The sequence below is a fragment of the Triplophysa dalaica genome, chromosome 14 (assembly GCF_015846415.1).
Source record: "Triplophysa dalaica isolate WHDGS20190420 chromosome 14, ASM1584641v1, whole genome shotgun sequence".
NCBI classification, from domain to species: Eukaryota; Metazoa; Chordata; class Actinopteri; order Cypriniformes; family Nemacheilidae; genus Triplophysa; species Triplophysa dalaica.
Genome location: NC_079555.1, coordinates 13992449 through 14005312, shown reverse-complemented (window position 1 = coordinate 14005312; position 12864 = coordinate 13992449). Strand labels below are relative to the sequence as shown.

The 12864-nt window shown below is 38.4% G+C and overlaps 1 protein-coding gene and 1 long non-coding RNA gene across 4 annotated transcripts in view; one reads left to right on the top strand and one right to left on the bottom strand.

Annotated features, from left to right (window-relative positions):
* The window catches only part of LOC130435223 (latent-transforming growth factor beta-binding protein 4), a 53582-nt gene that overhangs the window by 17546 nt on the left and 23172 nt on the right, over positions 1-12864 (bottom strand). For 2 of the 3 annotated variants that reach the window (XM_056765655.1, XM_056765658.1), the window contains 5 exons: positions 9527-9751; positions 4538-4812; positions 3781-3883; positions 2204-2272; positions 1045-1167 (listed from right to left, as the gene is read on the bottom strand). In XM_056765655.1, coding sequence (XP_056621633.1) covers positions 1045-1167; positions 2204-2272; positions 3781-3883; positions 4538-4812; positions 9527-9751 — 795 coding nt within the window. The remainder of the gene's footprint in view (positions 1-1044; positions 1168-2203; positions 2273-3780; positions 3884-4537; positions 4813-9526; positions 9752-12864) is intronic. The other variant, XM_056765657.1, reaches the window with a different exon arrangement.
* LOC130435224 (uncharacterized) lies at positions 2908-4205 on the top strand. The gene is made up of 2 exons (XR_008908793.1): positions 2908-3047; positions 3746-4205. It is a non-coding gene; the product is annotated as an uncharacterized LOC130435224 (long non-coding RNA).

The following is a 12864-nucleotide window of genomic DNA, read 5'->3' as shown; positions in this document are numbered from 1 at the left end:
CAAGTAAATGATGACAGAATTGTTATTTTTGGGAGAACTGTCACTTTAAGCAATTGCACATCATTGGACATTGTGCAAAACACCTCTTTTGCTTTTACAAAAGCAACATATAGCAATATATAGCAGTATATACAGCTTTATACTGACACGAGAGAGTGTAAATAATGACAGAATATTCGGTACACCCTGACTAGCTCGGTTTTAAAAATTGTTGTCCCACCTAAAACAATCCAACAAAACAAAACAAAATCAGTCCGAAGGAAATAAGCATTTCTGCTACTCATTCAACATAAATGTCAATTATGTCAATTCTGGTAAAGCAGCACAAACAAGGTTTTAAGTACAGCCAGGCAAACAATAATCAGCCAAAGAGCCACCGGAAATGACATACAGGATATAACAGCTTGAGCAATCACTGCAGTAATACACATCTAGTACTCACATCAGGACAGTTTACTAGAGTATATTTACCTGAAAGCTGACTGACACACATATACTGTACATGCGTCAGACTCTAAAGAAGGCTTAACAACATTCAAAGAAGAAGAAAATGTGATTAAAAAAGAACCACTGAGTATCCCAGATGAAAAACAAAGACAAAGAGAGGCAGCTCCAAATCATTTGGAAAACACAAGACGGACTGAACGGTCAGTTGCCGATAAATCGGAGGCAGGGATTATCAGACAGGCCCCGATGCAAAGACGCATACAGTCAAATCAGAGGTCATGGGATAGCACCGCCCCAGCAGTCATCTCGGAAGCCGAGCTACAGGTGCTAAGAAATGCCTGCGGGAATAGACAGAACTACACTGCCACACAGCCATAACCTTCAAGTCTCTTTAACGAGAATAAACCACTTTAGACAAGACCTTTTTTGGACATGATCTTTTCTGCAGGTGTATTATGCCCTGCAGAAAGGTCTCACATTTACATTCATCTCATGTATGACTGAGGGTTGTAGCTGTGTGGCATGGCTGCCCTGTCGTATTCCTGTCACCAGCCACCTCTCAGGCGACGGCGTGGCGTCCGACAGCTCCATACTCACAGATGCAGATCCCTTGAGAGGCGTCCAACAAGAAGCCCGCTTTGCAGACACAACTGTAGGTCCCCCGGGTGTTAACACAATTCCCATTCTCACAGAAACCAGGCTGCAAACACTCGTTAATATCTACACCAGAGGAGGAAAACGGCCGTCACAACCCCACAACACGGCAGATGTGTTGATATGTCCTTTTTGATATCTGTTTGTATTAGTGCTGTCAATCGATTTAGAAAAATAATCTGATTAATCACAACTTTTTAAATGAATGTAAAGAGTTGTGAAAATGGGAGGGGGTGTTAAATCTGCGTAGAGAGAAAGCTCTTAAAGGGGCCGCACTCTTAACCCTGCTGCTGTGACTCTTGTCAATAATAGGCATCTGCCCGATTTTGGAAATAATTTTGTGACATTATTTCATAACCATCAAATCATGTCATATCATAAAAGACTCATCCTTTCATAATTACAACTATCTTGTTTGGAGTAATATTTTTGTAAGTAACAAATAATATCTTTAGGGGGAAATATGTTTTGCTTTTGTATAGATGTAGTGGCTAAATCATGTTGGATATGCACAGTACTTTAGTCCAACCTGAAGCATAATGCATAACTGTGCTGTGTTTCTGGTCTTCTGTTATTGCCAGTGTTCTTTACCAAAAAAAGACTTTGTTGGGAGTATAGTATGGTTATGGAATCAGATGGTACACTCTAAAAATGCTGGGTTTTTGGGCCAAAAAGAGACAAACCCAACGGTTGAGTTGTGAGTTAACTTATGCTAGGTTGTTTCCACCCAAAATGGTGGGTCCATTGTTGGGTCAAACACAAACATTTTCTTGGTTAAATTTGTGCCATTTCATCCAACTCTGACTTCAAAATAACACATTTTTTGGAGTGTAGTTCTTCCAGTTCTTGTTAGCCAAGAGGCAAAAGGTGTCATTTTGATGGTTCTGCAGGATCATGAAGCATCACCACTTGCTCCAATTTCAACATGAAATTAAATCTTAAATGAAAAGGTTTTGTTTTAACCCAGGGTTAAACCCTCGATTAGCCCTGGAAGATTAATTTGTCAGTCCCCGGATAAAGTAGACAGATGAGGTTTTGGCTCCTGTGAAAAAGAACATGAGCACTATCACTCATCCAAGACAGAAGAATGGAGTACTCTTACCCTGACACTGCGTCCCGTTGACCCTCTCAAAGCCTTTCGGGCAACTCCCCTGTCCATTCACACTGTTTCCTGTGAAGATAGCAGCACATTGAGCTTCAATGACCTCTACTACTGTATAAATGGCTGCAGAAATGACTCTGAAGACCACAGCATGTGATTGATAAACAATATGGATAAAACAAATACAACAATAAACAGCCAGATCCAGACTAACCCTCTCCAGAAGGCCTTTTTGTTCTTACATATGGGAAAATGTATTACAACCTATTTCTCATTTGGTCGTTGACCAAACCCTCAGTTTCTTGTGAAGAGCTTTGCACCTCATCATCTAAATGTCGATTGAGTGACTACCCTCTTAATGAGGAAAGACGTGTGGACTAATCTGTTTTTCACAACAAAGTCTTTCAGGGTTTCAGAAATAGTTTCCCCAGTGCCTCATGAAAAGAAAAATAACTGTTTGTCCCTGTGAGGTTAAATATTTGTGACACAAACCATCGCATTGTATTGAATTAGACCCTTAACAGGACTGGGTGAAATTATGTAACCGTGCGTTTAGAGTTATCAACCCCTCAGGGTCGGCAAACTGTTATGAAAATACATTGCTGGCAAACAAGACAAAGGAACAACAGAAGAAGTGCCAAGAAGATTTCAAGAGAACATCTCCGTAACTAGGTTTTGAATCCAAAGTCCAATTGCGCAAATGTTTGTATTTTCTAACAGTACTTTTGTGTGCCGCTTTCAAACATTTACTTCAAAACTGTTTTAAATTAGAATCATTTGTGAACTGAAACTAATGAAGACAATACGGCCAACAACGGAGGGAAAGGAAGACAATGCAATGAAGGTCGGTTGCAATCGAAAAGTTGAACTGTGGTGTTTGGCTTAATGTATTTGTCATAGATGTCAGGTCGGGGTAAATTGACACGTGTGTTTTAGGCTATAGTGTTATCTTTCATTGGCCTTTTCCATTTTGGATGTTCTAATATTGTCTTAATGTTTATTTTTTAAAGAAAAGCCATTTAATAACCAATAATATGACAACACTGTTTTATCTCAAAAAAGTGGGACTGCATTTCCAAACACTGCATGTTTTATATCTGTATTACTGTCACATAAAATAACCATTGAATATGTAATCCTTTTTCACTGTGTTTTACATGAAAAGATGGTGTCACTTGCTATTAAAGCTTTGAAGGAAAACAATATTTATCAGGAATGTAAATAGTGTAATGTTTGGCCAGACGGGCAGCTGTTTGATGGCGGCACTTTGACTGTTACAACAATAATAGCGAGACTAAAATGACAAGCCCAAGAATCCCGAACAAGCTATGTTTATCTCCTGAAGTCACAACGTCTGCTGCATTTTCTGCTTTACAAGACGTATGTTTTGAAAGCCAGCTGACCTGATTCGTTCAGAGGGAACAAACCTGTTTTTATTTAGTGCTTTGTTGCCTGTTTGTTCTCAGAGTACAAACTGTGCTTTAAAACCTGTATCTCCCAGCAAAAGGTTTTTATTGTTGCAACATGATTCCCGTCTGACAGCACTGAGGTGGTCCGGCAGCTGGAATAAGACTCACCTGAGCCTGTTGGGCAAAGCGTGCATTCGTTGATACCCCAGGCTTTCCCGATCCCCCGGCAGCACATCTCTTGACTCCGCAGACCAGGCAGAGGAGAACTGCACTGTGGGACAGAAAGAAGACGTATACGTTCATTTACTACATTCACTAGAAGTATTCACTATGTATTTTGTAAACAGTTATGAGTTTCGAAGTTGAAAGTTGTTGAACTATTTATATTCTCTTGTGGGACTTTATCTATATGTTAAAATCTAAACTTATGTAATTTATTCATGTTTATTTTTTTATATGTATAAACATAAATTGCATCAAAGTGTTTTATATGGCGTTTTATTGTTCATTGAAAATTAAAATATTGCAAGTTTTTATGGATTCCTTTTGTATTGCATTTCGATCCTTAATAAAACTTAAACTTTTGATTCTTACCAATGCCTCAAGTAATTCTGTGATTTTATTATTGTTTTTTTCTAACATTTTGGGTGTGTTGATATATGTAATAGTTGATGTAAATAAAACAACCCAGCATGTTGGGTTAAAGATTTAACCCAAATGGCTGGGTAAGAATAACCCAACACTGGGTTTGTCCATATTTGACCCAGCGTTGGGTTACCAAAATAACCCAAATTGGGTTCTTTAACCCAGCCTTTTTTAGAGTGCAGGGGTGAGCTTTATTCTAGCTGGATCTGAATCTGAAACGAAAGATATGTAAAGTATGAGAATTGAGAACAGATCTGAAACAAAGGAGCTTTAATCTAACCTGTCCATTGCGGATTTCTCTGAAGCAGTATTTAAATCCAGATGATTCGGTATACACTGAATCTCCACGTATGGTCTGGGCTTGTATCTGTGGGGGCGGGGCCTCTGCTCTCTCCCCTGGAAGATGGTGCGTGCGAGCACCGGAAAGCCCTGCGGACCGGGTGACAGTGTCGGACTGCTGGCGCACGACGGGTCCGTAACCCACCTTTAACACCTGGTGGATTTTAACACTGGCCTCTGGAGGGTGCTGGACTCTTACCTTCACCATGGGGGACCCTGAAGAGAAAAAATATACGTTTCATGTCAGCATGACGTCTGATCCACATTGTTGTTAATAAAAAAACAAGTAAATGCCTGACAATTAGACATTTATTAACCCATTTGATTCATGTGGATTACATCAATGATGGATGGGTTTTTTGGAGCTTAGATCCCCATTGAAGAGGAAAAACATGAAGGCATTTTAGTATAAAATTTGTTTGTGATCGACTGAAGAAATGAAGTCATAGATATCCGAGTAAATAATGCGAGAAATATTAATATGCATAAATGGCACTTAAAATGAAACAAAATAAATTATAAAGGCAAGACAGTTTAATGTGACCCACATATACCAAAAGGAAAACGCCTGAAATCTTTCAGTCGCAATAAAAACCGACCCCTGGGAAGAGTGCCTCAAACATCGCAACCACACAGCTTCCCATGAACATGCTGCGGAAGGCTTTATAACCATTCCTAACACGTTTACTCGCACACATATTCTGACCCCTCCTTCATTGGTTCAAGGCCAGCTGTCACAGATCATGTCATAACACTATCTGCATAACACACAATGCAACAGACTTCAGGAATTTACGGCCCACCCCATCTGTCACTCACGCCCCACACTTGAGAAAGAGTCCTCATTCCTGTTACGCGTTTACTGTTTTTCACATAAACAGACTGATGCTCCAGAAATAACATAATGGAAAAGAAAAGCGCAGGGAGAACCAAATGTTACGATCTTAGAAAACAGAGAACTCATTCTCCTGAAAAATGTTCGAACCGTGAATCACTATGGTGCCTCTAGAAGATTAAACTTGGCAAAAACCTTTTCCAATTTTCCTCCGGGATCACCCGTTTCTTGCCAAACAGGCAGGAAAACACAATGCTGTCACTTTCCAGTCCTAAATGTTGAATAAAAGAATAGCTGATGATTTTAATGTCTGGATGAATAATGTATCTGTGTGTTTAAGACACATGGCTATCTGATAATGAAGACCTAAATATGAAATAGAGAGTATGGGTCTTATTTGCAGAACATCTCTCCAGTACAATCTGGGAACATTATGTTCAGTTTGGGAATCGAATTGTTACACAACAGTGTAGACAGTCTTTAGGGCCAATAACAGTGATCCAAGTTAACACTTGCACAATAAATGGTCCTCCCGGCACTAGCCCCTAACAGCATGAGAACCAAGAAAAAACAGTGAAACAAAATACCAAAGTAATGTTTCACCTTTTATTTTAAGCAAGCTAATTTAAACCAACAGTTCACAATGACAATTTCGTCAGCATTTACTCACCCGAAATCTGTAGAGATGTTCTGACAAACACAGAGAAAGATATTTGGAAGAATGCTGGTGACCAAACATTTCTGGGGCACCATTGACTACCATAGTAGGAAAAATTGCGTCATAAATGTATTTGTTCTGTTGAAGTAAATCTGAAGAATGAAGTAAATCAAACAGTTCTGGGGCATGTTTGACTACCATTGTCTAATTCCTACTATAGTCAATGGTGCCCTAGAACTGTTACAAGCATTCTTCCAAATATCTCTCCCTGTGTTTGTCAGAACAAAGATATGTATACAGATGTGGAACTCGAGGGTAAGTAAATGATGACAGAATTTTTATTTTCGGGTGAAATGTCCCTTTAACCACCATTTTGTGGGATACTAAAGTCATCTTGTACAATAAAGTTGAAGAACTACAGATCATGGTATTCTCCACAGTGTATGTGTAAGTTATAAGTTATTTCTGGTCATAATGTCACATCCCTTAATTTTACTCTAAAACCAAATAAAAAATAAGCTGTTATTTTAGAACACCGCACACAAATGATCAAAATGTGACCGAAGAAAAGCTCTGGGTAGCATCTGTGCTGAGCTGTTGACAACCACAAAACATAATTTCAACTCATCCTTGAGTGTGTGGATACATACATTTATGCATTTGGCAGACATTTTTATCCAAAGCAACTTACTTTGCATTGTACTATACATTTGTTTCTGGGATCGAACCCATGATCTTGGATGTCTGTACTATTCCTACAGACAGCAAAGCTGTGTTGTTGATACAAACAAAAAGATTCCTGAGCACCAAAACATGGATTAAAATGCACATCGTTTGAAGTAAAAGTTAAACACTTCATCAATGTTTGTATTAATGCTAATGATAAAATTGCTTACCAGCCTTGCGCAAAATTATTTCCAATATGAGCACTCTCTCTTGGCATGTAGTCAGTCAATTTGGCAACTTTCCCAACATGCAAGAACAAAAGGTTCATGCATCTACAACTTACTCTTAAAAGAACGATTTATACGATTTCCTCTATATTTAGAGTTTATGCTGAAATACAAAGTAATGTATCCTATTTTTTAGCACTGCCACTATGATCTATGAATCCTAGGACTAAATTATAAGGCTGGAACCTAACCCCTAAACAATAAGCGGTGTGAAGACACGTTTAGGCCGTGCCTTATTACAGGGCCCAGGATGATGTTTCTGTTTGTCCCCTCCCAATGACAGTGAGATAAAATCAGAGTAAATTATAAGGCAGAGAGGTGAAACATGATGGAGACACATCACAGGCCAGGTGCAAATCCATCTTCACACCTTTAAAAGCATATGTGCCCGCAAACAAAACTCATAAGGAAGTTTTCTGTAGCCGGGAAACATTTATAACGCAATTCGTCTTTTTCTACAGAGGTTGCCTTTGAGTGCCTGATCATTTTGATCCATGCCAAAAAATGAACTCACCTGACACTCCCCAAAGAAATGACAGATGGAAACTGAAAAACCTTTATCATGATTGCTTGAATATATAAACACAAATTCGGAACGAAATAAACAGCAAAGTATGTGATGCATTTACTGAATGATTTAACTTACCTATCTGTACTTTTTACCTTTTCTTACTTTATACTTTTCTTAGGCATGATATTAAATGCAGTGCTAAAATCACATGGCATTGGGCCTAATAAAATAAAATAATCCACTTGAGCTATGGCATTTTGCATTGGTAATCAATGGTGCTCATTTGTGTGATGCAGATTCACTTCTTGCCTGTGCTGTGTTCTGGTCCTTTTCCCTTACCCCCTTTTTAATAGCTTCCCATCACTCTCGATTACGTCTGTTTTATAAAGAGGCAAAAAAGCCGCAAAAAGAAATTAAAATGCCATCACATCTTAGCATGGGCCACATCCTGACACTGGCCAAAGCTTCTTGATTAAGTTAAAGTTCGGAGCTTATGTTTCTCGATGGATATGGCACAAGCTGACGTCAGGACTCCGAGCACACATTTATCCTGTCTTGATGTTTTGACAGGCACATGATCTACTACCGTGTTTAGACATTCCAGATGTGACTGACATTTGCATGACGTATCGGTCATGTTTCTGCTTTCATTCAACACTATGCTTTGAGTAAACAGAAAGGCTGATACTGGCACTTTTGGGATGTGTCCAAATCGTGAGCCACTAGCAAATGAAAACAGAAAATAAATGTCGCCAGTCTGTGACACTGTTATTTTTCATCATCATGAAACAGTCTGGCTCTGTGGTCATGGGTTACATAACTCACCTTATTGCCAAAGCACATAACTCTTTCAGAGAATTTTCTTTTCATTTTATGTAATGAGGCTTACAAAGGTTTGGGGCAATTTAAATACATACGGTAGATTACTTAAAGGCGGGGTAAGCATTTTTTCAAAACGCTTTAGAAAACTGAGGGCCAAGTACCAACACAAATTTGTAGCCAATCAGCAGAAAGGGGCGTGTCCGCTCAAGTTGACAGAGGGAAAAGAGCGAGTGGGTATTCGAAAGACTGTAGAAAGAGCGAAGGCTTATTTATTACAAAATGGTTAATGGTCTGTTGATTTTAAGGACAAAAAGACGGACAAAAGTCAGGCAGGAGCTAGGACCCGAGATATTATTATAAAGACTTTCCAGCGGAGACGCGTTAGGACCCGCGGTACTATGACGAAGGCTTTGATAGCAGCAGGGAGATGTTGTAGAGAAAGATCGTCTCAAAGGTTTCTTTGATTCTGGTCAGTATGTGAGTAACATTGGTTTTGCTGTTTGTCGGAACCAAAATATGGTGTTGTAGTTGTTGTAATATTAGCTGTTTAACGGAGCAGTTTTGAGCGTCATCATTTACCTGAAACTAGTGTGTTGCTTGTACTCGTATCGTCTTCGCTTATTTTATTTATATGCATTATTATACAGGTGGTTTAAGCTATGATAAAGCTAAGTATTTCATGCCTGCGTTGCACAGCACGATTGAGGGCGGAGCAATGCAGGAGGAGGTGTGTTTTGGAGTAGTGTGTTTTGTTGTCGATTTAATATAATAGATTTTAGAAATCGATTACTGTGTAGTAGTACATTTAAATCACAGTAAAAATAATAAAATGAAAAGATATTCACTTTAAGTACAGTAAATAAACAGCAGGTTTTTTTGTGACAGCTCACCTAATATATAGTCTGACATTAAGTCTATGATGCACCTTTCATGGTCCTGTCGTCCCTTAATGCAATTTTTCTTGTCATATTTTCTCGGATCATGACAGCCATGCGTTCTGTGTCGAACGTGAAGACTGTATCCTGATTTGTTCTAGCCTTGGTTCTTGTGCCTGATGTTGTGATGTGAACTCATGTTTTGTACTTGCAACTCACGTTGTTTGGCTGGCCAATGATCAGATTTAAAGCCTGTGCACACTCTCGGAAACTCACCATTGGTGTTGGTTTGCTCAGGAGTCTGCAGTGGCAGCATGTACTCAGAGGTCATGGGGTGATTGGCTGAATCGGCAGCATCTGACAGTGGTTTGTCAACATCATTGGTGGAAGAACCAGAAGCGACGGGGATTTGGCAGAATTTCCCAGTAAAGTTGGGTGGGCACAGACACCGGTCCTTCTGAATGCACACACCCCCATTCTTACACAACATAGGACACACGTCTGCAGAGAAAAAGAGAGAACATTAGTTACAAAGAGGAGAGAAATAAACCTAATTACTATAAAATGGCAACATTCTTCATTCCTTCAGTCTATAAAATTTTTTTTTTATATATTTGAAAATTTAGAGACTCAAGTTATTATTTTCTTGTTTGAAGCATGAACATTTATCAAATTACGTTTTCCTGTTGGAACACGACTGAGTGAGATTTATCCACCAAAAATAAAAAAGCTTACAATATAAAATTATCAATGTTACACAACCATTTCCGAGATGTCATTTTTACATTTCATTAAGACCCTGAGCATGCTCTCAATATCATATGTCTGTGATGTATTAATCTGGAGAGCTTGGACCGGGATCTGGCCTAAATAAATGGAAATAAATGTGCCATATGATCCAGCTAAGCTGTGCTATTGCAGTACAGTATTCATCTGCAATCGCTCTAACGCAATCGCTAGATCCAAACACATCTGTCAAACACACAAAATGCAGAATTCGCTCCTTACAGGAAGAGAATAAACAAACCTAATGTGATGGAAAGCGAAAACAAGTTTGATTTTGAAGATGATTAAGAGAGTGAATGTGACAACCAAACCATGTGACATCAAAAAACATCCTTTTAACTTAACTGCTTATTTCTGGTTACCTATTGTGCATGAATTATGATAACATTATGAGCAAAATGTATTTTTACTGTATGTAATGTTTTATGTCTGTGTAAAATTTCATTTAAGTTTAATAAAGTGACTAAACCGACTTTTCACCATCAATTTTAAATATTAATAAAGATGTGGGAACAGCATGCGACGTGGAAACTTTGTAGCAAGCCCACATTTAAACATAACCACGTTTCCATAAAAAAAATGACACAATACATAAGTAGGCCAGTCTGGCTTTCCTGTAAGATTGAAAAAGTAACACATAAAATCAGTGTGGAGAAAAGGTCAGCCGGCTTTGGCAGAGCCTATTCCTCTCAGCTGGTGGTGACAAAAGTATGCATGTGATTTGACTTTCATTCAGTCTTAAGACGCTGAGGTCACCCAAGCAATTATGTTCAGTTAGATGAGTTCTACCTTTCGTTCCTCAGAGACAGACACACAACTATTAGCCAAGGTTTAGCGGAAGCTAGATGCCTGAACGGCATCCAAAGTCCACACATATTCATCATTTTTATGGCAGGGTTCTACGCTGGGTCACTAGTGATTCTGTGCATGTGTGTGACAAGGAAAAGCCCTACGAAGGTGTCAAGAATGACTTTCTGTTGTGTGTGTTGGTTTGCAAGTGTGTTTTTAAAGGCTCTCGGGAGAGATAATGTGCAGGCGCTCATTTGTGTACATTGAAGTAGTTTGTTTGCTACCAAACGGTCTCCCTGACCTAGCATGAGTCTCCAAATAAACACAACTACTCCAGAGAAGATTCAACGGTTTGACAGGCATCTCAATCAGATATAATATGAGCATCAATTTCCTTAACGTTTTAGGTAGAACCGCATGGCTTTCCACACTGGTTTGGTGCTGGTATCAAACCTTACCATGCAACACAACATGCAATGGCCTATTTTACTAGGACCATGATGAGCGTGAGACCAAACTATTCTTACATATTAGAAAATGAACCCTCAATTTACATTTTAGAAAAGCCGATGAGTCCAGGGCAGCTCACAGTCGTGTAAATAGGAAATTACCTAAGCACATACTTTCTGTCTTGTGTAGTCTGACTGGCAGCAGGACTTACCTGAAATCCACTTTCCTTTAATTTCTGCAAAAGGTTTAATCACTTAATCATCTACTTAAATCTCCTTGGCACAAATAAGCTGTTGTGCTGCGCTACAGTAGCCCAGGAAAGGATTGTGCTTTGCACAGGAAGTGGTTTAATTAATGCAAAAGGCAGGAGGTAATGTGGTTTGAGCCATTTTCTTTGACAACCTGGATTTTCCATTTTGTCAATGCACGTAATGTGAGGTGTTTAGACCAAATGTTCCCATTAGATTTTAGTCTAACTTTCTACCACTGCATCAGATTCAGATCCCAGTTTACAGTCACGAAGGCCATCACTGAACTGCATTAAAACATATTTTTCCAATGAGCTTCAGCAGAACATCTGAAGAAGCCAAGAAGAAAGGTGGGGACACCACAGACATAAGAAGGAACACTGAAAAAAAAACTACTGATACTATATAGTGATCCTACTATACAGTATATACAGATCAATGTAACTATTGTGAACATTTACATTTATTGTTGACCCTCAACCCTAAACCTACCTATAACAACATGTATGTGCACAATAACTACAATATATTAAATAATGAAACTCGGCATGAAATAGAAGTTGCAATTGTCTTTTTCCTATCGTGCCATATCCAAGAGAAATGGCTTCTGAAATATGGAAAATGTAGGCGGGACTTGCTTTTGTCAATCGCAAACTGATTGGATCATTGGGTTGACAAAATAGAGTCCGATTTTAATCTTTTCAGTGACATGGTACCAGTGTTGGGTGTGACTAGTTACTAAGTAATTAGTTACTGTAATTGAATTACTTTTCCCTTAAAAAAGTAAAGTAAGGGATTACTCTTATTTGTTCTGTAATTGAATTACGGTTACTTCTGATGTATACAATAGTGAAATTGACATTAAAATTCAAAATCTAACTTTAAAATGCATGCATTAATGTATTATTCTCACATTTGTAATACAAGTCAGTTAATAATACAAAATATGTGTATCCTTGACTCACTTAACTAATCAAGGTTGATATAAGATATAGAAAGTAATTAGTAATAAGTATTTTTATACTTTTTGGAGAGAGTAATTTGTACAGTAATCTAATTACTCTACAGGATATGTAATTAGCAACTAGTAATTAATTACTTTTCAGAGTAACTTACCCAACACTGCATGGCACTGAAGGGGAGGGGAAGAAATGAGTCCCTGATAGCTCCACATCATACTTGTGACAGGAAGAGAAGAATCGTCATTTTGAGGGTTTTTTAAATTTTCAAGATTGAGAGGGGTTTTAAGATTATGAGGACACATGAATTTGCACAGGTAAATCATAAAAAAAGATTAATAAATAAGAATAGTATTAAGATTTTTTTATTAATTATTCTAAA